Below are 14,118 nucleotides of genomic sequence, written 5' to 3'. Positions count from 1 at the left end.
GATAAATTTCGGAGTTATTCCTGTTGTCGCGCACACGAAAGTGTCTTTCGGAGCAGCAGCTTAAGACAGGCACAGTACACGCCGACTTAAGCACAATAATGAACGCACCAACTGGTTCTTGGCAAGTAAATGGCTTCATTAATTTATTCAATTGATTTTATACTCTAAAAATGCTGACCGTCGTCGATCAGCATATTCTTCTTAATCTATTCTTCTTAGCCTATTTTTCCATTTAATCGTTAAACCAGCGCGCATCGCTGGCGCGTTGCATAACATAGCTAGTCAGCATTTATTGACCTAGCAACGCTTTGTTTTTTTAAGCCTAAATTGTCGTCAGCGACATCCCTCCCCCCGTAAATCCTCGTAGGGGAGTTACAATTCTAGGTTTAAAGTGGGTGGCCTGCATGGAGGAGGACCAATATTTTGTTTTAGATATTTCTTGATTAACATCGCGGAAACCAAGATGACCGTAATAGAAACACTTAGTATGGTTATCGAGAAGAGTACATAGTTACTGGTTACTGATTCTACTTCGTTAGACTTATCTTCTTTTGATATGCTTAAATTTAACATGGGTTTAAAATATGCTCTAACTTGCTCAGATTTTATTAGCATCGTCGGTTGTATTTCGAACTTGCTCGTCAAAATGCTACAGTCTAGTGACAAGGTTATGATTCCGATTGAGCAGCTTGGTGTAGTGAGTGTTTTATTACATTTTAGTAATATCTTATCAGGGTTGGTAGAGAAGAACAGAATACTGTTTGGATTTGTAAGTTGTATAAATTCAGTGACTTCTGGCCCTATTTCCTTTGAACTACATCTGGTACCACTTTCTGTGTGTAGTAATGCTGATGCTATGCAGTCTGGTTCTCGTTGTATTATTTTCTCAGAAGATATGTAATGCGATTCGTTCAGTTTAACAATTTCCTTCGGGTATAAGTAACTAGTTTCGTTGATGGCTATTGTATTTTCGTGTATGTCTAAAATCGTATAATTAGCAAAGTTTGGAATGGCTATGACTTTAAACATCTCGTAATTTTCTATCGATACAATTACGTTTTTGATAGAAAAGACTATTTCACCATTTTCTATCCTCCTATTGGTTATTTCCGAGTATTCTAAAACATTATAATGACTTGCCATCTTTCTTCGTATAGTTTGTTTTAACATCTCTTCATCCTCTAAATATAATTGGTTTGAATCTATTTCGTGATACTTATTTATCATGTCTTGTACTAGAGCGGTTGTAAGCATGATCGTTTCTTGTATGTACTTTGTTAGAACTTCATTTTTGTTATGCTTAAATTCTTTGCTGAGAACATCTATACCATCATAGAGTTTGTCTATTCGGTGACGTAAATTTTCTGTTAACTCATTGTGTTTTTTATTTGTTTGGGTCAAACGTTCGGACACATGTGTAATTTTTGTATCCTCTGCTGCTCTGAAGGCTGCTAATTGCTCGTCTATGTCGTCTCCCCCGAACATGAAATCTTTTAATATACCAAATATTCCCCGGGAGCGTTTTGTCCTTTTGTGACTTATTCCTTGAATTAGTTGAATTGCATGGTTGCATTCGCGCTGGATTGTAACTTTTAGATCTGAGAGTTCGGAGTCCGTACTATTAACGGAGTTCAATACTGTGGTTAAGTGTTTTTTCAACGTTTGTAACGTATCCGTATCATTTGCCGGACGTGTCCCCGTATGGAATGTCGTTTCCCATGCTCCTTTTTTCAATAGGAGTGTCCCAATATGATCAAAGTATATTCCTGGTTCAGGGATAGGTACGATCGATAAGCATTCGACTCTAAACAGAGCGGCTATGTATATTGTTATTTTAAGGATGAGCTCCATGATACGGGCCTAATTTGGAGCTTTTTCCTTTTTGGTATTTGACTTGCTAGTTCTTCTGCTTTAGCTTTTATAACGTTAAGATTTGTTTCCTTCCTTTTTCCCCAATTTGGAAATGTTTGATCTCGTTTTACCTCGAGTACTGCTAGTTTTACAGTTGGCCTATTAACTACATTATTACCTACTTTGATTCGTGCTGAACGAGTTTGTCCGTCTACGCCAGTTACCAGCTCGCAGATTCGGCCTTTAAACCACTTTCCTTTCCTTTGTTCATCGGGAAACGTGACAATATCGCCTATTTGTAATGGTTTGGCCGGTTGAGTCCACTTTTCTCGTATAGAGAGCTTTGGGAGATACTTAGCTATCCACCGTCGCCAATATTGTTGTGTGATTGCCTGGGCCCTTTTCCAATCGGACCGTACCAATTCTGTTTTGGTGATATCTGAGATATTCGGCTCTGCCTCGCCGGAACAACCTAGCAAGAAATGAGCTGGAGTTAGGGGCTCGTCATCTTCTTGTTCTAGTGTTAAGTGAGTCAATGGTCGATTATTTGTTAGGAACTCTATCTCAGTTAGTATTGATCTGAGAACGTGTTCTTTATAACTCTCAGCCATGGGAAGCAGACTCTTGATTTCTCCAACCATTCGCTCCCACGCACCTCCAAAATGAGGGGCGCCTGGTGGGTTAAAGATCCATTCTATGCCTTCTGAGGCACATCGATATCTTATTTGTTTCATCTCATTGTCGGCTCCGACAAAGTTGGTCCCATTATCGCTGTATAGGAAAGATACCTTTCCTCTTCTGTATTGCAAATTTTTTAAGCAAACAATAAAGGTGCTTGCCGTTAGATCAATGGCTATTTCTATATGGATTGCTCTTGTGGTTAAACACGTAAATATAACACCCCACCTTTTTTCTGACCGTCTGCCTATCGTAACGAATAGGGGGCCGAAGTAATCTACTCCACAATGCGTAAATGGTTTTTTAAACACTGCTGTTCTACATGTTGGCAGTGGTGCCATTATTGGTGGGATTGGTTTAGCTCGTGCGTTTTTGCAGTATTGACATTTGTTTATTACGTGCTTAAGACTGCTTCTGAGATCTATCACCCAGAATTTTTGACGAACTGCAGCCATCACTGATTCGCTCTTCTGGTGGTAGTACCTCTCATGATAATGTTGCAGGATAAGGTTTGTAATGTGATGCCCTTTTGGTAGGACAATAGGGCTACGTGCGTTAAATTGAAGAAATTTAACGTGTTCAAGTCTTCCTCTAGAACGCATGATCCCATCTTGGTCCAACATAGGGCACAGGCACCTAATTTTACTGCTGCCATTAATCGGGTTCTTCAATGAGAGTTGTATCATCTCCGTTTGAAAGCTTTCCCATTGAGCCTTTTTTATTAAGTGGCACTCAGCTAAGTCAAGGGTAGCTTTATCGATTGCTGTCGAAAATGACAGAGATTTAGCCTTACCTTTTAACCAATCCAAGTACTTTAGTGCGTACGCTACCGATCGTTTTAGACGGTGCCAGTTGGAACACCATTCGACGGAAATGGCGTCATAATCTATTCTTTCCACTGTTCTCGAAGTGTTTACCCTTTTCCGGTCTTCAAATGTGTCCGGAATGTCTGGTGTTAGTATTTTTATTTCTAAATTTTTGAGAAAGTCGGGACCATTTAACCATATTGACTTTTTCTTACAAGTTTTTGTAGCTTCGTCAGCAGGGTTTTCTGCAGATGCTACCCAGTTCCACTGCTTCGGAGAGTTGAACTCCAAAATTTCTCCGATTCTCAGGGCTACGAACTGATTATATGTTCTAGGTTCTGAGTTAAGCCAAGCTAGAACTGTTTTTGAATCGGTCCAAAAGAATTCTGTTTGAACCCTTAACCGCAATTCCCTCTTGATTGATTCGTTTAGGCGAGTGCCTAGCACTGCCCCTTGCAATTCAAGCCTAGGGATCGACAGTGGTTTGGTAGGAGCGACTCTTGATTTTGCGGCCACGATACTTATGTCGATGCCTAAGTCGTGGACTGTCCTAAGATACGTAACTGCGGCAAAGGCTTTTTCTGACGCGTCTACGAAAGTATGGAGCTCCCTGATCTTTACGTTATTTTCAATCGAAAAACATCTAGGTATGGATATGTTGATCGAGTTTTCGATTCGGCTTATCCAGTTTTCCCATTTTTCCTTTATGGACTGTGTGACTTCGTCATCCCAGTCTAGTTTAGTTTTCCAAAGATCTTGCATCAAAATCTTACCTTCAACAGTAATGTTGGCAAGATGGCCTAGAGGATCGTAGATTTTCATTATATATGAGAACATCTGACGTTTCGTTAGTGTTTTAATATCTGCCCTTTTAAACTTGTAGGCAAAGACGTCAGACTCTTTGTCCCAAACCAATCCCAACACTTTATCGAAGTTTTGATTTTTCTCCTCTATGCCAAGTACACTTTTCTCGGATAACCTGTTGGTTGGAATGCCTTTCTCCACTTCTTTTGAGTTGGAAAAGAAGTTTCTCATAAAGAATTTAGCATCATCATGTATTTTACACACCTCCGAGATAGTATTCACGGCTGTATCAATATCTGGATAACTATCTAAGTAGTCATCTACGTAGTGGTTTTCAATAATCGCTTTTACTGCCTGGGGATAAATATTTTTGTAACGCAGTGCGTTTTCGTTCTTCACAAACTGAGCACAAGTTGGTGAGCAAGTTGCCCCAAATGTCACCACTTGCATAACGTAAACTTGAGGAACGTCAGAAGGCGATTCTCGAAATAGAAATCTTTGAGCGTCTTGATCTTCCCGTCTCACCTTTACCTGGTGATACATTTCCTTGATATCTCCTGAACAGCCTATTTTGTGTTCCCTGAAGCGGAGTAGCACTCCGAACAGGGACGCAGTAAGATCTGGACCGGAAAGAAGTTGAGAATTAAGGGATATATTTTGATTTTTTGCAGCCGCGTCGAATACTAAACGTGGTTTGGGAATGGGTTTATTATGGTTTATCACGGAAAAGTGGGGAATGTAGTTTATTTTTCCGTTTAATTGCAGCAGTTCCATTGGTGTCGCCTTACGTGCATATCCCTTTTCAACGTATGCGTTTATTTCTTTATGATACCATAATTTTAAGTTTGGATCCCTTTCCATTGCCTTCTCTTGACTTTTTAAGCGCGTAAGCGCTTGTCCGTAACTGTCTGGCAATTTAGGATTGTCGGTTTTCCATACTAAACCAATTTCGTATCCGTCGCCAGTATTTTTAAGCGTGTCTTTCATAATTTTTAACGCTCTTTTGTCTTCTTCAGAGGCACGGGTTGGAGTAGGTTTAACTCCAAATTCCTCTGTAGAAAAGAAACCACGCAAGATTTGCATCATGTTCTTGTTTTCTTCTTCGTACGTCTCTGTCATCACAAATGAGTTCTCTGTGACATTTGGCGTATTCGTTCCCCCAAAAATGACCCAACCAAGCCTCGTTTCATGGGCAATTGGTTCGTTTGGTCTACCTTCTCGATATTTTGCACCATGGCAAAGATACGAATGAGGAAGGCCTAGTAGCACGGTAGGCCTCGCATCTGCATAGCTAGAGATACTAATGCCTTTCAAATGTTTAAAATTTCTTTGCAAACACGGAGCATCTATGGTTTGAACGGGAAGGTTAAGTTCCCTTACACTTCTGAGACCTTTTACTTGAAATTTTCTTTTGTTAGCTCCCTCTACTGTTATGGGAACTATCCTACTTTCTGTCTCTTTTTGAATGCTTCCGTCCGTCCAGGAGAGAGTTAGCGGTCTTTTTGGTCCGTGAACGTTTAGTTCTTTTCGGACACTTTCCAAAATGAGGCTAGTTGAAGAGCCAGGATCCATGAATGCATAAGTTTCGAATTTTCTATCATTATGGTGCAAAGTGATGGGCACGATCTGATAGAACAGATTATTCTTTTCCTGATGGCAATTTATTTTGTTTGTAGGTTGCCCTTCTACCAGATTTCTTTTATGAAACATACTATGATGCCTTTTGCCGCACCCGTACACACTACATTGTGGTGGTAGACGACAGTTTTGGGCGTTATGGTTGCTGTACTTGCAGCAATTGGTGCAAATTCTATGCCGAATGAAAAGAGATAATTTTTCATCGGGCATCTTACCGTTCAATTGTCGGCAACGAGTGGTTTCATGAGGAAATCCACAAATTAGACATATCGTTTGCTTTTCAGGCCCTTTAAGACGATGCTGCATGTTTTGACGGTTCGACCTTTCTTGTTTGGCTACTCCTTCGTTCGCGGCCAGTATAATGGCCAGTTCTTCAGAGGGTTTCAGCCATTCTGCTAGGTCTTTTAGCGTGAGATTCTTATTATCTTGTTTCCTACTTATTGTGTGTTTCAACCATTCGTTCCGAAGTTCGGTTGAAAATCTTGATGTCAAATCGTTTAGCAGCCTCTGGTCATTCAAAAAACCTTCTTGCTTCAACAACACCATGTTGTCAATAAGATTGCGCAAAGCGTTGGAAAATTCTAAGAATGCTGAGGGATTATCTATCGTTATGTGCTTTACTACTAGTAATTCTAACAGTAAAGACTTGTAAATGCTTTCAGCATTTCCAAACATTTTGTCGAGCCTGTTTAATACAAGCGGAACGTTTTCTGGGTTAAGCATTAACCCACTAACCGCACGAAATGCTTCGCCCTTCAGATGCTTTTGCAGCCTATTCATGTTTTCTAAATTTGAAAAATTACAAGCTCGGGAAGTTTCTTCGTAGGCTTGTTTAAATTGAGGCCAGCATTTATAGCTTCCATCGAAATCTGGAAGCTTTGAAAGTGTTACTTTCGAGTCCTTAGAACACAACGATTGAACCATTTTGTCTAAACTCTGAGTTAACAGTTTTACGTCTAAACTTGTCATTGGTTTTTCATTGACATCTTCTGATTTTTTTTTGTTTTGTATCTCTTCTTGTAGCCGTTTTAGCTCTTCTTCTATTCTTAATTTTTCTTTTTCTTTTTCTTCTTCAATTGTCATTTTTTCTTTCAGCAGTTTTTGCGTCTGCATTAGTGCTGACCTATATTCCTGCCGTTCAACTTCCTTATCTTTACATTTTTTGCATAAAAAATCTTTAACAGGTGATTTTATGTCTAAGCATGACAAGTGAAACCACCTGTCGCAATCAATACAAGTTATCAATTTCCCTATCTCATCTGGGTTCGTGCATAATTTGCAGTGCCCATTCGGATTTTTTTTAAAATCGTATTCCATCTTGAACTCACCGTGGTTCAGATCCGCTTCAGCAGGGTCAACTCCTATTCGGCTGGTCAGGGACGGCTGGATCGGGAGTGATGTCTTCACTGCTGCTTGTTGGTCTTCTCAGGATTACAATACGACGTCTTCCGTATTACGTGCCGGTTGCCCTCAAACCGAGAACGATGGTTGCCTCAACCGGAACGATGTTTTCTTAGCGGTGGGTCGGCGGTCATACACACGACGGTCATACACACGATGGATACACTCGTCACAATTAATTTCTTCAATTTGCTCTTCCTACGTTGCACTGCGTCGGATGCCTTATGCAATATTTAGCTCGCGGCACACGTGTTTCGTTATACGTTTCGTCGGAGTTAACGTCCGATACTTGCGACGCACGCGTTTTACGATAACTGTTTGTTTTTTTTTTTTTTTTTTTTTTCTACTGGCGCTAAACTGACGGTTTCATGTTGCGTTGCGAGAACGGATGCACCTTTCGAAGCTCGCGACGTACACGTATTGGTCACCTTTTTCACTAGTTCAGCATTTGCCTTATACGTTGGCAGTATCGAGTTCACTTTCGATTTCGTCACTTCACTAACGGTAATGACCGCGTTCTATTCACTGTTGTGTCGTTGCACTTACAGTTCTTTTGCACTCACTCACCGCCGAGGCGCTTCTCGGGTTTTGCTTCGTCGAGCTCGCGGCGTACGCGTATTGGTCACCTTTTCACTAGTTCAGCATTTGCCTTATACGTTGGCAGTATCGAGTTCACTTTCGATTGCGTCACTTCACTAGCGGTAATGACCGCGTTCTATTCACTGTTGTGTCGTTGCACTTACAGTTCTTTTGCACTCACTCACCGCCGAGGCGCTTCTCGGGTTTTGCTTCGTCGAGCAACTGGTGCGTGGCCCTTCTTCCTGGGCTGGCTGTCGTAGATCGGCTACGCCGGATCGTCGTCCGTCGCCGTTGTTTCACTATCACAACCCTGCTTGGGTTGCTGTGGGGTCTATTCACGCCTCTACGGGCTTGTTACTACTTCGGGTTTTTATTTCCCGATTTATTTGACTACTTGCCGAACCATTGGTTGATGCGTCCTCTCTGGAGCCACCATTTGTCGCGCACACGAAAGTGTCTTTCGGAGCAGCAGCTTAAGACAGGCACAGTACACGCCGACTTAAGCACAATAATGAACGCACCAACTGGTTCTTGGCAAGTAAATGGCTTCATTAATTTATTCAATTGATTTTATACTCTAAAAATGCTGACCGTCGTCGATCAGCATATTCTTCTTACAGGGTTTCCCACGATTTATTGGTTGGTTCCCACGATTTATTGGTGCGTTCCCACGATTTTTTGGTCATTTCCCATAATTTTTTGGTAGCAACCCACGATTTATTGGTCGGTTCCCAAATATTATTGGTCGGTTCCCAAATATTATTGGTCGTTTCCCAAATATTATTGGTCGGTTCCCAAATATAATATAATATAATACCGACCAATAATATTTGGGAAACGACCAATAATATTTGGGAACCGACCAATAATATTTGGGAACCGACCAATAAATCGTGGGTTGCTACCAAAAAATTATGGGAAATGACCAAAAAATCGTGGGAACGCACCAATAAATCGTGGGAACCAACCAATAAATCGTGGGAAACCCTGTAATCTATTCTTCTTAGCCTATTTTTCCATTTAATCGTTAAACCAGCGCGCATCGCTGGCGCGTTGCATAACATAGCTAGTCAGCATTTATTGACCTAGCAACGCTTTGTTTTTTTAAGCCTAAATTGTCGTCAGCGACACCTGTAATGTAATAGGGCCTTTACATGGTAGATATCGTAAAAACTGTACTAACTTGTTTGGCAGTTACAAAAAAGCAACATTTTGTGAAGGTTTCATTTTCTTTTAGAATTTATTTCTTTTTTGCTGATAAATTATTGCTTCGGCACAGATATTGACTAATTTTCATTTAAAAACTTTCTCAAAAATCAACATTAATTTAACATTAAAACCCCTAACCCCCCTTCTTGCAAATAGATCCCGATTTCCAATTGCATTTTAAACTCCGTCCCAACCAGGGGTGTAAAACGTGTTCAGAAATCATAAGAAATAATTATCACTCAACAGGAAACCAATAAAAAACAACCACTTTCAACGCCAACCCAACATGCCATATTTCACATTGCTTTCCCTATGATTTTCTGAGAAACACTTACGCAACCGCTATCCCTACGATACACTCCAATTAGTTTGAGAAAAAAAAGAAAAAAACAGCAACCACAAACAAAAAGAAAAAATAAAGAAAAAACAATAATGACAAACTGTCGATCCCTTGTGGACAAAACAACCCCGCAAAATGCAAAACCTTTGCAACCGTCAGCAAAAAGTGATATGTTTGAATTAATAAGCTCACTCTTAAAGCCCTCCCGCCTACCGGGAGCGAAAAGGGTAAAAAGTGTGTCTGCTTGGGTGGAAAGGAAACAGGACGAAAGGGCTAGAAAACACAGTCGCACAGTCGTGGTTGCAGTTTGCTTTGGTATGCAAATTCTTTGCTTCCGTCGACGAAAGGAAAGCGAAATGCGCGTCCGAAACGATAAATAATATTGGCCGTTTTGTGGGACGGTAAAACAACGAACGCGTAGGGTTTGGGGTGTGCATGTCGCGAAATGTCCCCGTTTTGGTGAAGTGATGTGTTTGTGTCCTTTTTAGTTTTAGGTTTGCCTTTTTTTTTACTCAAAATGTGTATCCCCTCTTTCCCTTGCGCCCCCAGTAAGTACCTTCGTGAGTTCAAGAAAGGGTTGCAGGTTAGGTTGAAGGGTTAAATGTGTAGCCGAGCAGAACCACCGCAACCACGTGCGGTTTTCCTTCGAACAGGCTACGGGGGAGATGTTTTACAGTTCAGCAAAAAAAAGGGGGGGAGAGAAATTCCGAATGTGAAAGTAGGGAGAAATAAATTCGAACCTGCTTAGCGTCGGTGGACAGCTCGAATGAAGGCAGAAGAAGGAGAACCGTCCACCAACGATATGCTTCTCAGCCCGCTCGCAATAAGGGCTCTGACGGCTGTGTGGTTTTTATTTTCAGCTTCCTTCAAACCCAGCCCAAGAAATAACTTCCCTTATGAAGCACCGAGCACCAAGTCAATGCAAATGGTCGCTTCCCCTGCACGATGGGTCGCTTTTATGGGTTGCGGGGATTGGCGAAAGGACGGAATCTTCATCCACGGCGAAACTTCACGAAGGTAGGATTTACGTGTGTGTGTGTGTCGTTTTTAAGGCCGTCTGCAGTGACATTCCTTCAGCGCGGTGTGCAGCGCTTCAAGCACCTTCAGCAGCTGCGTTCACGGGAGACAGTTGGGAAAGGGTTTGGTCCGGAAGCTAGCTGGTGGCTGGCCGAGGTTACCGTACTACCGTGCCCTAACCGGACATAAACCAGCGCCATAATATTGTGGTGGAGGCGGTGTTGGAGGATGCCGGAATGGATGGGCACAACGGTCGTTGGGACAGCTGGGACCTTGCGAGCTTACCTTTCGGACTTTTCCGGAGCACATTTTCGAAGGCCTTCCGAGGAAGTGCTGTCGTTCCTGCTTAGCGCACAATGGGAGAGGAAGAGGGCATAGCAGCGTAGTAGCTAGAACTTTAACAGCTTGTATAAAATTATCGAATAATACGCATCGTTATAATGAGAATATCTAATGCTATTGCATGGTAAAGTATTATAGTTGAATATTACATAAAGTGTACCGAACATATTTCATACAGAATAATGTATGTTGAAATTTGTTAAATCATTGAAATAATTTCTTTTTTTAAATGATCAATAATGATGATAATGAGAAGAAAATTAATGAAATTAAAAAAAGACAGTAGAAATACATAACTGCAAACAACGTTTAAAATGTAATTATGAACACGGAAAAACGTTAATATTAACCCTTGCTGGCTTTGCATGCCGCCTGAAAGTATGCAATATGCTGATTAAAAAACAAAACAAAAAAACTCACAAAATTATTTTTTTTCGAAGAAACAAGTTTTATTTATTATTTTAAAAGAATATAAGGCTGTAACAAATATTAAACAAGAAAAAGCTATAAATAATCATTTGCAGTCTACAAATTGCTAATCCAATACATAAATAGGAACGAGAAGGGTTATTCTTTACTTGTATCAAAGTATTTCATAAATCCAATTTTTACACGCAAATAATAAACCTGTGGTATTTGAACAACTTATTTATTTATTTATTTATTGGACATTAATGCACTGTTACTGTTAACAGGAAAACTGTTAATTTTTAATTTCAATTTCTTACTGGCCTGTAGGTGTGTACATTGTACTATATCGTAAGTAAACTGTTTACAAAATACTGAAGAGGAATATCAATTTTCCACAGTTTTTTTATGTGTTGTTGATAATTTGTTGGATTTAATTATAGTGTTTATATTGAAGAATCAACGGTACCACACTTATCAGTGCGGTAAATGCACGTGTTATCTTATAATGATTGAGAGTTCCACATGTCCACACGCACCTCATAGTGCTGCGATCTTTCGTACGTGTACCCATTGCACCAAAACCACTTTGAAGAACTTCGAATTCCGTATCCCATTTTGCTATCTTGCGCCTCTGCAAGGGAACAGGCACCCTCGCGGGAGAAGGCTACAGTAGCAGCACGGGAACAGCAGCAACAAAAAAAAAACTGCAACCAAGAAACATATATTCACCGTCAAGAAAACGCTATGCAGATGAACTTTTCACCGGTCCCGGACGGCGGACGGCCAAGGTGGACGACATATTTATGTCGCATGTCCTTCAAGAAGCGTGTCGGTTTTATTTGTTCCCTCGTCCCGATCAGCCCGAGCACACACAGACACACGTATGTCCGCATATGGCGGGAGTACGGGGACTGAGACTTACGGAACCTCCCTTAGCGGTACGGTTCCTTCGCTAGCACGACCTAATGATGTTTCCCTGCTGCATGTGCACGCGAAAGACCAAACGACGTGTGCCGGTGTGCGGGTGGTGCAAGAAAAAAGGCCAACAGCGAGCCAACGGAGGGAGTAGGGAGTGCGCACGTTGCATGCAAAAATACCAAGACGGACGACAAAAGACGGCGCGCCCCGCCACCAAAGATGGGAAACGGTGGGTAGACTTTTCTGTAAATGTGCTTAGAATAAATTAAGAGCTCGGGTTTGGGGCCCGGGGATGGGTTCTCGCCTTATTTTCGGGCTGGCAAAACGTGAGATGCAAAGGCGAGCACTTGCCGCAGTAGCGAACCCGACCAACCGTCCAACCGCTGACCATCATGACTCGGTCATTTAGGGTCGCATGCTTTCGCTCTCTCTTTCTCTCTCTCTCTCTCTCTCTTTCTCTCTCTTTCTATTTCGCTGAATCGGAGCCGACACTCACTCAGTGGCAATCAGCTAGTTTGACAATTTATTGAACAACTTTCACACTGCAGTTTAATGCAGTTTAATCGATACGGACCCCGATGTTACCCCTGGCTCTGCCTTCGCCGTGGATTTGCAGCAAGGTTTTGCAAGTGACACTGTTTTATGATTTCCTGCAGGGCTGCTTTACCGGCTTAGATAATTAGTTTCTTTGAAGGGCTAACTTTGGTCACAAATAAGAGGGCTTGCGTTGGTCGTAGCGGCTGGCAAGTTTCGGTAATTAAGCAAGAGGTTTTAAGGAAGATGTAGGCTTCGGCTGTCGATAAGATTTGAAGGAAAGTTTTAAAGAACTATATTTATGTAAAATGTTTCTAAATGTCTTATTAAAGAACATGAGCAAGGACCCTCGTTTTGAGGGCTGTTAAATAAGTGTAAAGTACACATTTATAATCTCCAAGAAGAACAACGTTAACTTATCGTTAACTGTTTTAGGCATTCTTTGTTTGTTAAGTGTGAATCTTTTTTTGTTTGTTTTGGTTTTTCGTACACATTTGATGTTTATTTATTTGTCTATTATTCAATTTTAGCCAATAGGAATTGTAGGTTTATTTTGAAAATTTTTAATTAGTTTTGGTAGTACTTCACCCAATTATTCTTCTAAGGATGTTTGATTTGCATTATCTTTTTTTTACATAACTTTACATAATTGAGATTTTTAAAAATCAGTAGTTAGGTTTAATCAATTAATTTGATTTCCTTCAGTTCATTTATTAAATTTATAATTCTGCCATTAAGGCTCAACTATGTATCTTAAACTTACAGGGTTTCCTACGATTTATTGGTTGGTTCCCATCAATTTTTGGTGGGTTCCAATATTTTTTTGGTGCGTTCACACGATTTTTTGGCTGATTCCCAGAATTTTTTGGTGCAATTGTATTGATATCCAATCGGAAAATATCAATACATTGCGGGAACGAACAAAAAATCTAAGGGGTACGATCAAAAAATCGTGGGAACGCTCCAAAAAATCATGGGAATTGACCAATAAATCGTGGGAAACCCTGTAAATTACAATAACAGTAATAATAACAAAGAAAACCCAAAAAATGCCAAGAAGAAAAAAATAGTGCAAACAAAAATACATCGTAAACTTGTAAAAGAAATGAGAGAGAAAAAGTAAGGAAATAAATTAAGAAGAAGAGTGATAAGATAAACCGTGAGCGTGAAAAGAATTTAAAGACATCGTAAAAGATGTTAAACGATCTGAAACAGCACAGGAAAGGATCATTATGATAATATAGCGAATGATGTAATATAGATGACGGATGGCGACGACGGAATGAAAGGCAAATTTGAATAGTTTTAGGGTTATTGATCTTTAAAATTGATGCATTTTCTCTTAAATCTTATTATATTTAAGTTTATTAAATCTTATCGCTGAGACAGGTACACTGTAAAATTCGGACGAAACTCGCTTAACCATCTTTGTGAGGAAAATGCTCAGAAGGACTAAAAAGGATACTTTCTTAAGAATGAAAACAATGATGCTCGTTTCTTTTAACAGTGTTTAAAGGACTTGACTTAACTCGCACTATAGTTGTTAGTTTCTTTAAATGATTGATACACCACAAATACGTTATGATCAAC

General features: G+C 40.4%; 1 protein-coding gene across 1 annotated transcript; it reads right to left on the bottom strand.

The window, feature by feature from the left end:
• Positions 1-224: 224 nt before the first annotated feature.
• On the bottom strand, positions 225-8,292 carry LOC125907385 (uncharacterized). The gene is made up of 2 exons (XM_049609200.1): positions 7,106-8,292; positions 225-2,323 (listed from the first exon to the last, which is right to left on the bottom strand). Exon 2 carries the CDS (start codon positions 1,849-1,851, stop codon positions 373-375), a length of 1,479 nt encoding a protein of 492 aa, XP_049465157.1. The 5' UTR covers positions 1,852-2,323; positions 7,106-8,292; the 3' UTR covers positions 225-372.
• Positions 8,293-14,118: the final 5,826 nt, after the last annotated feature.

The sequence above is a fragment of the Anopheles coluzzii genome, chromosome 3 (assembly GCF_943734685.1).
Source record: "Anopheles coluzzii chromosome 3, AcolN3, whole genome shotgun sequence".
Classification (NCBI taxonomy): domain Eukaryota; kingdom Metazoa; phylum Arthropoda; class Insecta; order Diptera; family Culicidae; genus Anopheles; species Anopheles coluzzii.
The sequence above is the reverse complement of the archived record's forward strand: the minus strand, read 5'-3'. Positions and strand labels throughout refer to the sequence as shown.

Excerpts from the sequence above, each read along its gene's own strand:
- LOC125907385 (XM_049609200.1), bottom strand. The coding sequence starts at position 1,851 with ATGGAGCTCATCCTTAAAATAACAATATACATAGCCGCTCTGTTTAGA.